The sequence below is a fragment of the Pteropus vampyrus genome, unplaced genomic scaffold (genome assembly GCF_000151845.1).
Source record: "Pteropus vampyrus isolate Shadow unplaced genomic scaffold, Pvam_2.0 Scaffold22, whole genome shotgun sequence".
Taxonomy (NCBI): Eukaryota; Metazoa; Chordata; class Mammalia; order Chiroptera; family Pteropodidae; genus Pteropus; species Pteropus vampyrus.
Genome location: NW_011888803.1, coordinates 7,641,562 through 7,658,541, shown reverse-complemented (window position 1 = coordinate 7,658,541; position 16,980 = coordinate 7,641,562). Strand labels below are relative to the sequence as shown.

At 40.0% G+C, this 16,980-nt stretch overlaps 1 protein-coding gene across 3 annotated transcripts in view; it reads left to right on the top strand.

Annotated features, from left to right (window-relative positions):
• The window catches only part of LPAR3 (lysophosphatidic acid receptor 3), a 75,664-nt gene that overhangs the window by 12,021 nt on the left and 46,663 nt on the right, over nt 1-16,980 (top strand). For 2 of the 3 annotated variants that reach the window (XM_011355570.2, XM_023528062.1), the window contains exon 2: nt 12,214-12,970. In XM_011355570.2, the coding sequence (XP_011353872.1) occupies nt 12,235-12,970 (736 nt within the window). In that variant the 5' untranslated portion in view covers nt 12,214-12,234. Of the gene's footprint in view, nt 1-11,522; nt 11,545-12,213; nt 12,971-16,980 lie in introns of those variants that run through there. The other variant, XM_023528061.1, reaches the window with a different exon arrangement.

The following is a 16,980-nucleotide window of genomic DNA, read 5'->3' as shown; positions in this document are numbered from 1 at the left end:
CGTTCATATGAAAAGACCCTGAGAATTGTTCTCAGGGGGAAGTCCAGATACCAAATACCCAGGTTTGGAGCCGAGTTAGCATCTCTACAGACCCAAAACACTACGACAGGCAGGACCCAGTAAGGCATCAGGGAAGGAGGCCCCAATAGTGTACCCTGAGCCCAAGCAAAGTACCAGGGAGACAGAGAACTAAAGGTCCTGGCCGATGTGAGCGGGATAAAGCCTTGCTGTCACACCTCTTTGCCAGTTTGTTAATGCTGTACTGCAAACGATCAGTGGGGCCAACATCATTTTAGTCTCCTACATCAGTTCCTTATTGTGTCCTCATCATCTCTAACAGCTGAACTGAGGGAGACTGAGCATTGCAACCTGCATACATGCTTCCCACAGAGAGACTTTGTTCTTGTTTATCTTGAAGGCAACATAGGTGCTTAGCATGAGAGAGGGAGGACTTAGAGGTGTCAGGGCTTAATCAGTCGTCATCCACACAGAGGAAATAAGTTAAGCAATAGCAGTTCTAGTGGATGAAAGTTTAAAGGGAGAAAAAGAGAGGGCTGAGAACTGAGTCTAGGAGTGTGTACATTTCAAGACTGATGGAAGAATAGGAGACACAGGAGAGGGTAGAGGCTTGGGAGGGGAGTTTCAAGAAGGGTACAACTATTTGTCAGCTTTCACAGTGAAATCAAAGAAAAAAGACTGGAAACAGGAGTTGGGAATTATTCGATCAAATTGGACACGTTTTCATTTTATACCAATTATAAGCAAGGTTCTGTGTTTGTGCTTCAAAGAACAGGGAGGCAGAAAGATACCAGCTCTGCACCCAATAGATTTAGAAGTGAGGTTAGGACAAATAAATATTTAATAAAAAGTATGTCGAATACCATAGGAGAGGTTCCAAGAATTTATCAGCTAAATTTCTTGAAGGAGTAGTCTGTACTTTCTTTCTACTGCCAAATCACCCAAGCATTATTCAATACAGTGTGATCAGGTTTCGTCTCCTACTTCCAGCCAGCTAACTTCTAATCAGTCAGCCAACACATGAAGCAAACATTTGTTGTGCATTGACTACATGCCTCTATATTGGGTACCAGACGCACAAACATGAGTAGGAAACTCTTCTAGCCCTTAGGAAGCTCCCAGTCTGGTGGTATAGGCTGACACTGAGGCAGAGACTGCTTCTATCGTGCAAAATCAGGGCATTCCTCCTCTCCCCCAGTGGCTAAAAGAGAGTCCGAATCTAATAAATAAAAAGCCACTTGAGGAGAATCAATGCATGCATGTGTGAAATTTCCAGTTGTATAGATTTGTACAGGTTCCAGATCAAGGACTGCCTCCAATCTCATCAAGCATATTTTTATGCATATTGGAAGCAACAGAGGTGAAGAATGCTAGAATCAAATGAGGCTATTGATGAACTAGGGATAAGCTTATTCCTGAGGCCTCCCATTCCCCTCTTCCCGTGCTCTGAGCCCCTGAGCTTTGGTCTACTCAGGGTCTGTGTCTGCCTCATGTCCCTGGGGTCTGAAGATCGTTTGCATTTATAACATCTCTACCAGGGCTGCAAACCGCAGAGCTTCTAGGAGAGCAGCACTTGCCTCACATTGCCCATGGCTAGCCCTACCCTTGGAAATGGCTGCTGAGTGGGCTGGATCAGTGGTGCCCACCAGGATGCAGCCCTTGTAGCTGTGCCAGTGTTGCTTTTGCCTCATATCAGGCTACAGTGCCCCCTTGGCTCAGGCTGTCATTCTTCTTCCCCTCGCCCCCCTCATAGGCATCATAAGGAAAAGTCTACTGCTTTCTTTTCTGCAGTATCTTGTTTCAAGCCTGGCTAATCCTTGAGCCCAAATTAATACTCAAACTCAAGTCATTTATTTCCATGGTGCACAAGACTACAAACACATGGGAGCTGACCTGGATTACACTGGACATCTGAGGTAGACTCCCTCTGCAGGGACCTGCTGGAATCCAACGCAGTCATTTTTGTTTTATATAACCCCTATAACCTGTGGTTAAGTCACTCACTTTTTTAATAACTTACTATGTATAGAGAAATATACTGGGGTTCTAGTATGAGTAAGGGGACATTGAGAGTATCAAAAGAATTGTGCTACTGATCTGTGCCCTTAGGAATATGATTTATTTCTCTTTTTCTTTTCCAAGAGTTGTTACATTTATAGCCAAAAAATGTTAACATGTACTAGATCTTAATAAAAAATTTCAGAAAATTCATAACATATTAAAACTTTGCAAATAATACTTTTTCTGTTGTATTATAATGTACTTTAAATGGCATCTGTATTACTCAAGAGTCCCACAAGAAACATGTTTCAGTCAAACTGGTGATGGAGGGGGATGGCAACTTGGTAACTGGGTGGGGACAGTTCATGCAAATCAACAAGAGAAGGTGCAGCACCCCAGAGCTAGAAACAGCAAAGAGCAGTTAACACCCCGCAACCTGAAAGCCCAAGGGAAGGAACCGGCAAGGCTGTCTACGCAAGGCTGTCTGTGTGGAGAGGCTGCCTGACAGGAGCTGACCCAGCCAGCCCACAGCAGCCTGGCCAGGAGGGAGCAGGGGAAATCATTATCTCAGCCTCGGCCTCCTCCCTCTGCCAGATCTCTTGCTCTACCTCCCATTGGCAGGCGCTAGAAAGTGAGGAAAGCTGTGGATGATGCAGTCCTGCAGGGCATAGAGCACGTGGAGGAGGTTGGCGAGGGGAGCTGGAGGGGCCAACAGATGAGATCAGGCACAGCATCCAAATGCCTTTTACAAGCATTTTCATGACCTGGCTGTCTTCACACAGATGTGCTATTTTACTGTCAGACTGGCCAGGGGTGGGAGAGTGAGGCAGGATGGGGAGGGCTGTGAGCCTTCTGCTTTAGTGATGAACTTGCTTCCTGTCCAAAGTGTAGAATTCCTGCCTGGGAGGACTCTCTGACTTGTTTATTTAGCAATAACAGCACTCTCCTTTCAAAACTCTGAAAACTCAATTAAAACAACTGTTTCCCACTGCAGTCACATGCTCTAAAAACATGATTTTCGTTGCTATATAGAGTTTCGGGATTCAGCCAGGCACTAACCTGGGCTGGTGTGGTCTCCAGAAGCATAGAGGGGTCTCAGCCAATCACAGTTGACCTTTTGCTGGTAACAGTGGGGTACTATGTAGAATAAACCATGTAGAGCAAGAGACTGTTGAATATCCTTCTCAGGACAGGAGGTGGGAAGCAACTCTGTGCAGTAGCACAGTTAGGTCAGGACAAACAGTTTGGACTAAGACTTTTTTCTGCTGTGAATTTTACAACATAAAGAAATCTTATTTTCTTCTCATGGGAAGTCATGTGCTGTGAGCAGGCACTTTGCGCGTTCTCAAAATACATTTTCACAGGGCGACAGCGTTCTCTGTACAAGAATACCTCTTTTAGCTATGAAGGACTACACTTTAATTTTGACATGCTCCTTCAGAGCTACTGACATGTGATCACACAGTGGTCTAAAGATTATTTGTGAGATAATGGAACATATGGAGTTATATATAAATATTATTAATTTTAAACATTTAGATTAACATTTTTACTTTTAAGCTGGTCAAAGGACAAAATGTATCGGTCATCTTTCTATCCTAATGAATTAGATGAAATGAAAATTTCCTCTAATGGAGAAAGCAAACACAACGAAAGATTTACATTACATTTGGATAAACTAAGCCAGGCAGTTTGCTGATCATATAAAATCTGTGTCTCACCTTTTTTGTTTGGTTTAGTTCTGTATGTTTTCAAGTTTGCTTTCCTGTGTAATCAAGAAGTTTAAGATAGTCTTCAGTCATCAGTGACATCTAGGGAACAATAAACTTGATTACAGTTGTTTATTAAACAAGTCCTGGGGGTAGAAGCTGTGTGTGTATACCATGGCTTCCTGTAAATCCACCCACTTATGGAAAGAGAAAATCAGTAGCTGAACCAGCTGACATACAGCAGGCGGTCCTCCCTACCTGAAGGGCTCATAAACATCCACTGGCACAATAAACTGTTTATTCTGCTGAGCTCAGGCTGCAGTTTTCCCCTGTGTGTCACCACCTCTGAGCCTAAGATGACTTGAGGCACGAAATTTCTCATTTCCCAATCGTACCCAGTGAGTGCCTGCCCCTCCTGTGTGTGGCTGCTGTCTTGGGACCTTTGCTACCAAGGAGAGGCACTTGGCGTATTGTGGAGACCTGTTTCTATGTAGGGAACAGAAGATCTAGATTAGAACAGTTTCACGTGCCTGAGTTTACCATTTGTTCTTAAGAAACAATAATGAAACTTTAGCAAAGTTGAGTTTAGCTTTCTTAGGAGAAATGATCTGGTGTATTAAGAGAGGATAGTGGATTTGTAACAGCCCTACTGTTAAAAGGCATAAATGGAATGAACATATTAAGTTTACCCAAGAAAATCAGAGGTTCCTAGTACTCTATTATAGACATTATTCACTTAAATTGAATCTCAGACAAACTGCTACTCTTCTGTGTGTTTTACCATAGCAAAGAGTAAAGTAGCTGCATATGAAACATATGGACTTTACTTATTTTGAAATTACTGCAGTTTAAAATTGATAACATCCTCTCTCCCAGCTTTTAAAAATGTCTTACAAATTATTTATTTATAGAACCATTTTATATTTACAGAAAATTTGAGCAGATGGTATAGAGTTCCCATATTGCACTCTGCAACTGCATACAATTTCCTCTATTATTAATATCTTGCATTGATATGGTACATTTGTTACAATTAGTGAACCACTTCAGATACATTATTATTAACTGGCATCTGTACATCATTCAAATTTCTTTAGTTTTTACCTAATGTGCCTTCTCTGTTTCAGGATCTGGTAGACACATTATATTTAGATGTATCTCCTTTGTTTCTTCTTATCTGTGACAGTTTCTCAGATTTACCTTTATTTTGATGACCTTGGCAGTTTTTGAGGCATACTGGTCAGGAATTTTGTATGTCTCCAGTTGAGATTTGTCTGAGGTTTTTCTCATGATCAGACTGGGGTTATGGGTTTGAGGAAGAAGATAACGATAAAGTTCCATTCTTAACATAGCCTGTTAAGATTACAGGCTAGCAACAGGACTTATCACTATTGATGTTGACCTTGATCATCTTGCCGAAGTCGTGTTTGTCAAGTTTCTCCACTGAAAAGTGACCCTCCCTCCCCCCATCTTTTTGTACTGTTTTCTTTGGGAAGAAGTCACTGTGCACAGCCCATACTTAAGGAGTGGGAGTTGTTCCCTTCCTTTAGGGTGCAATAGCCACATAATTTATTTGGAATTCTTCTGCATGGGAGATTTGCTTCTTTCTCATTTATTTTATTCAGTCATTTACTTATATTAGTATGGACTCATAGATGTTTATTTTATACTTTGGATTATAATTCAATACCACTTTATTTTGTTGCTCAAATTGTTCTAGCTTTGGCCATTTAGTCCCTCTCTCTTTTGAAGTTATGTTCCCAAGAGGTGCCGTAGGTTCTGATGTCTGTATTGACTGGGAGAAGGTTCTCTATTGTGGAACTGACCTTCAGACCACCCTGTCTTATCTACCCTGGCGAAACCAAGGGTGGTAAACTCCACTCCTCACACTTCTCAGCCAGCAGGGCTTGGAGCCAAGTCTATAGGGAAATGAAAAAGTTGCGAGACCCAAATTAGAAAGTATGCAGAAGAAGAAACTAGTAACTGCTCAGTATGGATAAACAGTTGAGGTGCATGCAGGCACATGTAAGCATGTATCCTGAGTGCCTGCCACGTGTTGAGCATACAGGATGCACCATAACAACACAAAGCCTCTGACATCCTCAGTGCATGGGGAGATGGACCATCACCCCAAATAGACAGAGTCAGGTAGTAAGAAATGCCATGAGGAAAACTAAATCATTAAAGAGTGAAAAGTGAAGCAGGTTGGGGTGAGGTGCACTTTTGCAGAGTGTCATGGAAGGGATCTCTGGTGAAGTGACATTTGAGTGGGAACAAGATGTAGAAATGAGCCCTGTGGGTATCTGGAAAGAGGCTTCTGGGAAGAGTTTTAGCCCTGAAACTAATGGCTAAAATCCTCAGAGGTAATATATGGATTTAAATCTCCCATACCATCCTGATTTTGCCATTAACATACCTTATTAAAAAGGAATTTAGTGAATAAACATGACTGCTTTTTTTGCAGGAGTGGTCCCTTTTCTGGCTGTTAGTGTACCAACTAATCTAGCTTCCAAATCCCATCTGGCTAGGGTTTCCAGAGAAGTGAAGGCTGTTCTACATTTGTGGACAACAGGAAAAGAAAACATGCATAGCACCAAGTGACCTTGGTTTGGATACACCCTGATTCTTCCTAGGAGGAAGAGGAGAGAGTTACTGAAAGCCAGCTGAAAGGCCAGCAGCAACTTGTCTTGTAAGATGTAGCTAGAAATAAAAGCTGCTTGAGTGGTTTTCAGATGTCTTAATTTTCATAATTGTTTCCACATTATGAGCTGCCTGGACTTTTTTTTTTTTTTTTAAGAGAATCAAGTTTGGGAGCGTCTAAATGAAAGCTTTGCTCACGAAGTTTTCATTTGGGTTCCACATATAGAGTTCCTAAACCAACATTTTATGAAGTCTTAAATTACTGAAGCTTGAAGTTGTGGTGTAGCTCCAAAGTTTAACATCTTTTGTTTCAGGGTCAGAGCTATTCAAGTTCTGTATACTTTTAGTATAAAATAAAAGAGAAGGAAAAAAGAGAAAAATAAACAGCTTGGGATTTGGCAGAATTAAAGTTTAGTAATGTTAAAGTAGTCTTGAAATTGACTGTATTGTGTGGCCTAGTACTATAAAATTTGAAAACATATTTTTAGAAAAGTGTCTTTTCTATGCTTCTTAAAGCTATTAAACAAAAGAAACCAACAAACAAAAACCCCAAAGGGTATTTAGATTGCTCTTTTTAAAAAAAAAAAATAATGCAAGACAGTCTTTGAATGTGATTTGATTGGGTCATTCTAGTTTGGTAATTCTATAGTTATTGTAAACATGACTCTTTGTCTGATGTTTTGTTTGTATTTGGAGAGATAGTGTCATGTTGTAGGTAAGCATGCTGTCTTGGGAGAATAGCTCTGCCTGAGTAGAATCCAGGGTCTAGTTCTGTGACCTTAGAGAAGGGCAGTTTCCTCCTCTGCAAAATGTCTATGATAATAGTATTCACATCATTCCTGGGACGATTAAATCAGACGACCCTTGTAAAATGTTTAGTCAAGCAGTAGACACAAAGTAATCACTCAAAATTAGCAATTAAAAATACAGTAGTAATAATGAATTGGAGATTGTAAGTAACCCAAGAACACATAGTTAAGTGAGGGAGTTCTCTAATTGGCATATTATGTGGATGACCTGTTAGTCAGGCAAGACATTTAACTGAACCTTTTCATTTTAGTGGGCGAAGAAATAGTATAGGATGAAAATTCATTCATTTGTTCCACAAATGCTGATGCTGTAGAGAGCATAAAAGGCAGAGTGCCTTCTCTGCTGGAGCAGATGGGTCTAGTGGTAGGGGATGGGCTGTAAATACATAAACACAAAAGAAAATATGTAACAGATGATATGTGCTCTGGTGAAGATAAACAGGGCTCTCCGATAGTGAGAGCTATGAGGTTACTTTCTTTTTCTTTTTTTCTTCCCATCCTCACCCCGCTTCCCTTTGGCTACCATGAGCTTGTTCTCTATTCCCTATGGGTCTGTTTCTATTTTGTTTTGTTTATTCATTTGTTTTGTTTGTTTTAGATTCCATATATAAGTGAAATCATATGGTATTTGTTATTTCTGTCTTATTCCACTTAGTACTGTATCCATCTATATCGTCACAAATGATAAGATTTTTTTTTTTCATTGCCGAATAGTATTTCATTGTATATATAACACAGCTTCCGTATTCATTCATCTATTGTGGGACATCTAGGTTGCTTCTATATCTTGGCTATTGCTAGCAATGTTGCAATGAAAATAGGGATGCATTTGTCATTTTGAATTAGTGTTTTTGTCTCCTTTGGATAAACACCCAGAAGTGGAGTTGCTAGATTGTATGGCAGCTCAGTTTTTAATTTTGAGAGATCTCCATAGTGTTTTCCATAGTGGATGCACAAATTTATAATCCTACCAAGAGTGTACGAGGGTTCCCTTTTCCCTACATCCTCACCAGCACTTTTTATTTTTGATTTATTGATAGCAGCCATTCTGACAGGTGTGAGGGGATATCTCATTATGGTTTTAATTTGCATTTCCCTGATGATTAGTGATGTTGAGCATCTTTTCATGTGTCTGTTGGCATCTGTATATCCTCTTTGGAGAAATGTTTATTCAGATCCTCTGCCCATTTTTAAATAGGATTGTTTGTTTGTTTATGGTGTTAAGTTGTATGAGTTCTTTATATATTTTGGATATTAGCCCCTTATTGGGTATATCATATGCAAATATCTCCTCTCGTTTTTATTTTATTGATGTCTTGCTTCACTGTACAAAAACTTTTTAGTTTGATGTCATTGCATTTGTTTATTTTTTCTTTTGTTGCTCTTACCCTAGGAGACATAGCCAAAAAGATATTGCTAAGAGCAATGTTAAAGAGTTTGCTGTCTATGTTTTCTTCTAGGAGTTTTATAGTTTCGCGTGTGTGGGGTTACTTTGAATTAGTCACAGACGGTATCTCTGTGAAGGGGATGTTTAAGGCTAGGATCACAGAATCTATTTTAAGGTTTGAGAGAGGTCAGGAGATGATTAATTGATCGTTTGTTATAAGCTTGCCAAAGTTTTTGATAATTTCCAGCTAAGAAAATACGGTGATCTGTAGTTAATATGTATTGGGGATTGTCAACAAGTTTGGCAGTATACGGCAAAGGAAAAAAAAAACAAAAATACTAATTCACAAAACTTCCAGTTATTCATTTCTGGAGCTCTGGGGAGATTGCACTGGGAAATGTTCTACAGGAGAACTGGGGAAAACGATGTCCTGATTTGGTTAGTTGTCAGCATATAAGGTTTTATGGTTATATGGAGTCTTAAGTAGAAAACCATTTTATTTTCATTATCACTGGAAAACTCTGAAGTGCACTTTGCTGGTAAGAATAGTAATAATGAAGATTAGCAAATCCTTGAGGCTTTTCCTTTGAACATTAATTTTGATTTTTCAGACTGTAGTTGTCAAAGACAAGTAGAATACATTAGTAGAATGTGTGCTAAGACATTTTTTAAACTAGCATTTAAAAGTCTATTTGTTTATTACAGAAAATGTGGAACATAGAAAAAAACTGAAATTTAAAAAAATGACCCACAATTCCACCATTCCTAATTTAAAAAGATTTTTTAATCTTTTTTTTCTGTATCTTTTAAAAATAGACATAATATACACATGCTTATTTATGTTTGCATGTATGTATAATATGTAAATGTATGCATATATATAATTTGTAATTAAAATAATGGCATGAGCTTTTTCTCATATTACTACAACTTCATGGAAAACGTGATTTTCAATGGCTGCATAATATTTTATTCTGTGGATGTTTTTTCACCAATGCCTTACATAAACTTTTTTTCTTTTTTTTTGCTCTTATTGTCTATTTCAGTAGAATTTGTGATAGAGGTAGGTGGAAGTGCTCGATGGATGTTCTGGTTAATTATGGTTTTTCTATGGTTCCTCAACTTTGTAAGACAAAACTACTTCTCAGCTTTAGGACAATTTTTTTAAAACATGTCTAAAAATGTGCCATTTGGTTTTGATGGGGGTGGGGGATTTGAAATTGAAGATTTTGAAGTAAAAATCATTGAGGTTTTAGGGTATGATATAATTACAAATTCAACCAAATTTATGAACCAAAACTAAAATGTTAAGAACCCTTCAAAAAGAAATCAGGAAAATTTAAAGTTTTTTCGGTAGTATTATAATTCCAACATCTTTCTGACATATTAATGTTGATGATGCTGATGAGTTAATCAAGGATAATATAATTTTAAATTGGAAATGTGTTTTTCTTAGCTATCTAGAGCATATAGCAAAATAAAATACACTATTTTTCATTAGCGAAAAGACACCATTGCATCATTAAAATTTCTCATGTGATGTTTGAATTGTTAGTCTTGAATTTCTATATACTTTCAACACTATTGAAAGCTGAATTTTCTTCTTAGATATTTAAATCAAATTTCGCTAGATTCATAGTTTCTATTCAACTCTCATATACTGCTAGTAGGATTGGAAATACAATCTGTCTCAAGGACAGTTTGGCACTACGTATCAGAAACTTTTAAATAAATTTACATCTTTTACTTCATCAACTTGAAATCTTTGGATTAATCTTAAGGAAATAATTGGCCAAGTATGTAAAAATTAATGCAAAAGAATGTAGCCATGTTTAAAGAAGCAAAATATTGGAAGCAACCTAAATGTCCAGTATTTAGGGATTAGTTAGTAAAGTGGTATATTCATATACTGGAATATTATAACACTATTAAAATGATTTTATATATATATATATATTTTTAATTTGGTAAAATTATCATAATATAGTGTAGATATATTGGCCTGTTTTATGATGTTATCTGATATTGGCAATCAAATATTGGTGAATGTCTATGAAAGAGAGTAATTTTTGTTTTGTCATTATTAAAATCGAGTCCCCTTTCTTGTAATTGAAAGGCACTAGAACCATGTCTTTTGAGACCACTCCTAGTTTGTTTATTTTAAGCGTATAAAGTGATATTCTTACCTTCCATCTGTTGTGTGAATGAGGCATGTTTCTAATTCATTTAAAAATACCATTATACCGTTAAAATATAAATTAAAAAGACTGTCTAAGATATATTTCTATTTCATACTACTTCAAATTGATATCTGATCTGCTTATCCTGATTCTGGATGTGGTATTGAATTGCCGAATTGTAAGAATCTTAAAAGGGGGAGATCCGTTTTTGGGGGATGGGGGAGGAGATCCTTTTAAGTGTTAACTGTTAGAGCCACTTCATTTCCACCAGAGGACTGCTCAGTTCCTGGGCCTACTGGGTCTCTGGTTCTCCAGCAGATAATTGTAGCCTTGTGAGGGAGCCCCTGATTATTCTCAGAAGCTAGATATCTTGGCTTCAATCCCAGTCTCTTTTGATTGGACCTTTCATGGTTGTGGCCAAAACCCTGTGAGGCAGAACACCTGATCTTCCCACCAAGCACAGAGCCCCTGCCCAGCCCCTCTTGGCCACAATCCCTCACTTTTGGGGTCCAAGAGATCTTATCCCGAGATTAGTGTCTTCCCTATCTGCTCGATACCCTTATTTGGGGCCTATTTTCAGACATGTGTCCTGAGGACTTGGCAGGTATGTTCTCATATCCTTGGACATCTGCCCAAACTCCAGATCTGTTTTGGCCATGGAGGCCTACCCTTTGTGCACCTGCTGTGTTGAAGAGAGCCCAGGGAAAGAAATTGACCTGAAGTAATTGAGTTGGGGAATCTAGTAAACAAATTCACACTGGTACAATTTGGATTAGGAGAGTATGGAAGAGAACGCACAGGTAAGGAAGGAATATTGAGGCCAGTCTCCAGCCCTACACCACATGCTTAACAGTGAGTGTCATCATTGTAGCTTGAAGCCAAAAGATGGCAAAGGGAGGATCAAGAACGCAATCAGAGTGGTGGAAAATTGATCTCTTGAGGAAGCCATTTGGTCATGCGAAAAGAAACTCAATACCCGTTATCTTGGCAAGAACGTGCCTGGTGTTACCAATCAACCTTTGATTAATGAGCAGAACCCATAAATAAGAAATAAGCTGGAAGCCACCAGGAGAAAGCATTCATGCAGAGTGGATATTGCAGGGCTCAGAACATTGGACCTATTGCTTCCTCCATGATCATTCATTCATTCATTCAGCCAGCATTCAGCAAATACCTGTCATGAGACAGCCAAGGCAAATGGGCCCTGGGGTTGTAATGGTGAACGACATAGACCCATACTCTCACTTGCTGAGCTTACGCCTTGTCTGGGAAACAGCCAGACAATTACTGATGTGAGATAAATGCTGTGATGGGAGGTCAGGGGTTAGGGTCCTTTAAAATAAGGGACATTTACTGAGATCTGAAGGAGGGACAGGAGCTGTCCAGACAAGAAGCTTAGCAGTGGCAATTGGTTTAGTGATTGATTTTGCAAAGAGTGATATTTGTTTCTTCTTTAAATTTCTTCCTAGGATGTTCATTTCTTCTCCACAATGAATGAGTGTCACTATGATAAGCACATGGACTTTTTTTATAATAGGAGCAACACTGACACTGCTGATGACTGGACAGGAACGAAGCTTGTGATCGTTTTATGTGTTGGAACATTTTTCTGCCTGTTTATTTTTTTTTCTAATTCTCTGGTCATCGCAGCAGTGATCAAAAACAGAAAATTTCATTTCCCCTTCTACTACCTGTTGGCTAACCTAGCTGCTGCAGATTTCTTTGCTGGAATTGCCTATGTATTCCTGATGTTTAACACGGGCCCTGTTTCAAAAACCTTGACTGTCAACCGCTGGTTTCTCCGTCAGGGGCTTCTGGACACGAGCTTGACTGCCTCCCTGACTAATTTGCTGGTTATTGCCGTGGAGAGGCACATGTCAATCATGAGGATGCGGGTCCACAGCAACCTGACCAAAAAGAGGGTGACGCTGCTCATTTTGTTCGTCTGGGCCATCGCCATCTTTATGGGGGCAGTCCCCACACTGGGCTGGAATTGCCTCTGTGACATCTCTACCTGTTCTTCCCTGGCCCCCATTTACAGTAGGAGTTACCTCATTTTCTGGACCGTGTCCAACCTTGTGGCCTTTTTCATCGTGGTTGTGGTGTATCTACGAATCTACATGTATGTCAAGAGGAAAACCAACGTCTTGTCCCCACACACGAGTGGGTCCATCAGCCGCCGGAGGACACCCATGAAGCTAATGAAGACGGTGATGACTGTCTTAGGTAAGAGGAACCAAGTGAGCCATTATTCCCATTCATGCAGCAAATATTTCCTGAGTACCTACTGTATACAAGGCACTTCCTAGGTAGTAGGAGTGCAGCAGGAACACGAACAGACATAAATCCCCACTTCCCTGGAGCTTGTACTCTAGTAGTGGAAGACAAAATGAGTATTTCGATGGGAAACAAAATAATTTTATAATAAATTTTATTATAAAATTTATAAAATAAGAGGTAGACTCTTATTGGAAAAAAGAAAGCAGGGAAGGGAGATAAAGAGTGCTAAGCGATACAGGTTGTGATTTTAAAAAGGATTGTGAGGGACAGCTTCATGTAGGAGATGACTTTTGAGTATGGGTGTGAAGGTGCTAAGGGCATGAAGCTTGTGAGTGCTGAGGAAGGGTGTTCTAGATAGGAGATACAGCAAGCACAGGCACCCTGAACAGAAGGAGGCCAACGTGGTTGGAGGAGAGTGAGCAAGGGGAGAGTACGAGGCGATGAGGTCAGAGCTGAGGGAGCAGGATGGGGTGACTCAGAGTATGCAGGGCTGTGCAGTTATCATGAGGACTTTGTTTTTTCCAAGTGAGATGAGAAGTCATTCAAGGTTTTGAATAAGAGAGTGACGTGATTTGACTTTTGTTTTAATGGCATCTCTCTGGCTGCTGTTTTGAGAAAATACTATAGTAGAGCAATGGTAAAAATGAGAGACTTGCTTACAAGGGCATTTCAGCACTCAGGAGAGAAGGTAGTGGCAGGGACCAGAGGGCAGTTTGGAGGTGATGAGGTGTGGTCAGATTCTGGATGTTTCTTAAAGGTAGAGTCGATAGGATTTGCTGACTGGTAAGGCATGAAGGAAGGTGAGAGGAGGAGGGGAAAGTGGGGAGTGTCATTTACCAAGATGGGGAAGACAGAAGAGGAGGAGATTTGGCAGGAAGGTCAGGAGTTTGGTTTTGGACAAGCTAAGTTTAGGATCCTATTAGACATCCCAGTGGAGTTGCTGGGTAGGCAGTTGGATGTATGAATCGGTTCAGGATTTAGGTCCAGGCTGGAGACCTATATTTGAGAGTCATTGGGGGTAAGAAATGGTATTTTAAACCACAAATACTGGGTGAGCATGCCATGGAGGAGAAAAGAGAACCAAGGCATGAGCCTCAAGGCGCACCAGTGTGAGGAGGTCAGGAATGCAGGGAGTTACGACTCATAGGAACCCCAGAAAGGATAGCCAGGAACCACGAATATGGTGGCCTAGAAGCCAAGATCGGGGAGCCGTTGAAGGAAACTGAGTGTCAGCAGTGGCGACCTCTTGAGAGATGGAGTCAGATGAGCTTCCTGGGTTTAGCAGAGGGGTAGTTTTTTGGTGACCTTGAGAAGAGCAAATTTAGTGTAGCCAAGAGGCTGATCAGAATAAAATGAAGAAAGAAAGGGAGGAGAGGCCGTAGGACAGAGCTAGAAGAGCTCTCAGGAGTTTGCTTTGTACTGGGAGCCCCAAGAAGACATGTTTGGTGTGAAGAATTTTCCCTTCATTTTGTTTCCTCCGTGGTAAGTGGCCTGTTGTCCCCCAGCCTCAGTCCTGGGTTACAGGTAGAATTTGCGATGAGTTGGCATACAAGAGCTTTTGTGTTTTCACAGGCTTTGTCCTCTATGTTGGAGGCCTTTCTTCACCATGTGTGGTGGCTGAGGCAGTGGGAATTGTTATTGGAGATCCAGGGGTCTATTTCTGTCATATCCCGATGAAGGAATTATGAAATGAATTCTTGGAAAACAGTTCATACTGAAAGGTACAGGGTGTATGCAGTGTAGTAGGGAAAGCAAATTGCTGCCAGATTCTGAAACTGCTAGTAAGATTTGGAGGTCAGCAGACTCACAGCATGATTGTCAAAATCATTTCAAACTCAGGATTTATCTTAGGTAACAAGTATTTATGTCAAGCATTGTCCTAAGAATCTTATATGTATTCACTTATTTAGTTGTCATGGCAACCCTGTGAGGTAAGTACTACTATTACCCTATCTGCCAGATGAAGAAACTGAGCAGACAGTTTAAGCAGTATGCCCAGGGTCACTCAGCTGTTCCTGGTACAGCCAAGACTGACCCATGGGCCTTTGGGGTCCACATGTTTAGCACCACACTCTGGAGCTAGTTTTGATTTGTTTGGACTTTTTACTGGTGTCCTCTTTGTCCTTTCTTCTTCTTTGACCACCTCGTTCTTCTTTGAGAGCCTTGACAAGAATATAGCTAAGGATAAGAAAAGGAGGAGTCACACTAATCAATTTTTCCACTCTTGAGCCCGAGAGGATATTTTCAGTAAAGCGTAAAGTTTGATATTTATTGGTAGTGTCAGCGAACTCTGCTGCTTTCCCTGCTTGACTTGCAAACATAATCATTTGCTTGGCTGATTGTTTTGAGAAATTATCTGCCCAATTAAGGAGAAAACTTTTTTCCTTTTAGCATATTGTATATCATATACAATATGAGATAGAAAAGGTTTCTGTAATCCTAGGTGGAGAGAATAAGACTCTATGTGAGATAGTCATGGTCATGAGCTTCAGTTTCGAGTAAAGGAGGGTTTAAACTAAAGGAGCTGTGTGGTTTCGGCAAGTGTGGTATTGGATAAGAGAAAAACTGGAATAAATAGTGAAGTTGCCAAGTCCGATAGGAGAAGTCGTGGCACTGAGATGCAACAACAATGGGGAATTGGTTAATGACAGGGAGACAGTTTGGTGTTGAGGGCTTGGGGAAGTTCTTCAGTGGTGAGACAGAGGTGTCTGGCGGAAGACGGGAAGTTTGGGCACGGGGGAAATGAAACTGAAGAGCTAGGTGGGATGAGGTTTCTAGACTTCTAGCTCCTGATTTCTTTGGATAACAGAAGGTTTGGGTTGTAGCCCCAACTCTGTCATTTTCTGCAAGGGTGATCTGAAGCACATTAGCTCATCTTTTCTTGGTTAAAGTTCCTCATCTGAGGTGAAATAGATAATCTTTAAGTCCTTTCAAGGTTATAAAATTCAATGGTCCTATTATAAAAAGTAACCAAAGCCAACACAGAGTTCTGTGGATTGTGTGTCAGTGCACAGGGTCTCTATGAGAGCATCTACAACAGTATCTTCTTAGGGAGGAAGCCCCTCAGTTGCTCTGATGCATGCAAAAATTCACTTGCCTAAGACAAGTGTCTCCCATATGATAGAATATTAGAAAAATCAACGGTTCTGACATCTGTCATTGTTGTCACTGGTTCTGAGTATATGGAAACAAATAGCTTAATATTTATTTCTATAATGATTATCTGCTTTAAATATCTTCATGATAAAATGCTAAAGCTTTCTATTTACTCCTTGATACATATTTTGTAGGAAAGGTTAATTTAAACTTTAAGTTTCTTATAAACACACCTTATAAATATTAGAAAGCCAATAAATAAATATACATTAACTATCTATTAAACAGCATCTAAGAAGTAAAAAGTTGCATAAATTCAGTGAGCTTTTCTCATTTCAGAGAGAGAAGAAGGGATGGACAGGGGCTATAGCGTTTGTATATTCTAAGTAGGAGAAGTAGTATAATCAAAAGTACAATGTTAGAAACATCTAAAACTTTTGCCATACCACAAGGAAGGCCATGGGGGGAGGGGGCACAGATGTGTGTTGTGGTCCACAGGGAAATAGTTTAGCTCTGTCCTGGAAATATTTAGCTGGCCATCCTCTTTGGAAGGAGCGAGGTAGACCAGATGTCCCTTATTTTTCTTTCCAGCTTTAAGATTTTGGTTGAACATAAAAGCATATGGAGCTGGATGGGGAGCAGATTCTTTCCTTGTGGAGGGATGTGGTGGTAGTGATGATAGTGGTGTAAATTTTAAATCTGCGCATGAGTGGAAAGGCATCTAGTCATCGTGTTCCCATTTCAGTAGCCCCGAGGCAGAATGCTTGCTCACTTCTGGGTTATGATGTGTGGTGGGCCCTTTACCTGATGGAAGTTGCTTGTTGAATGTTCTTATTGAAAAGACGTTAGAGACATATGAT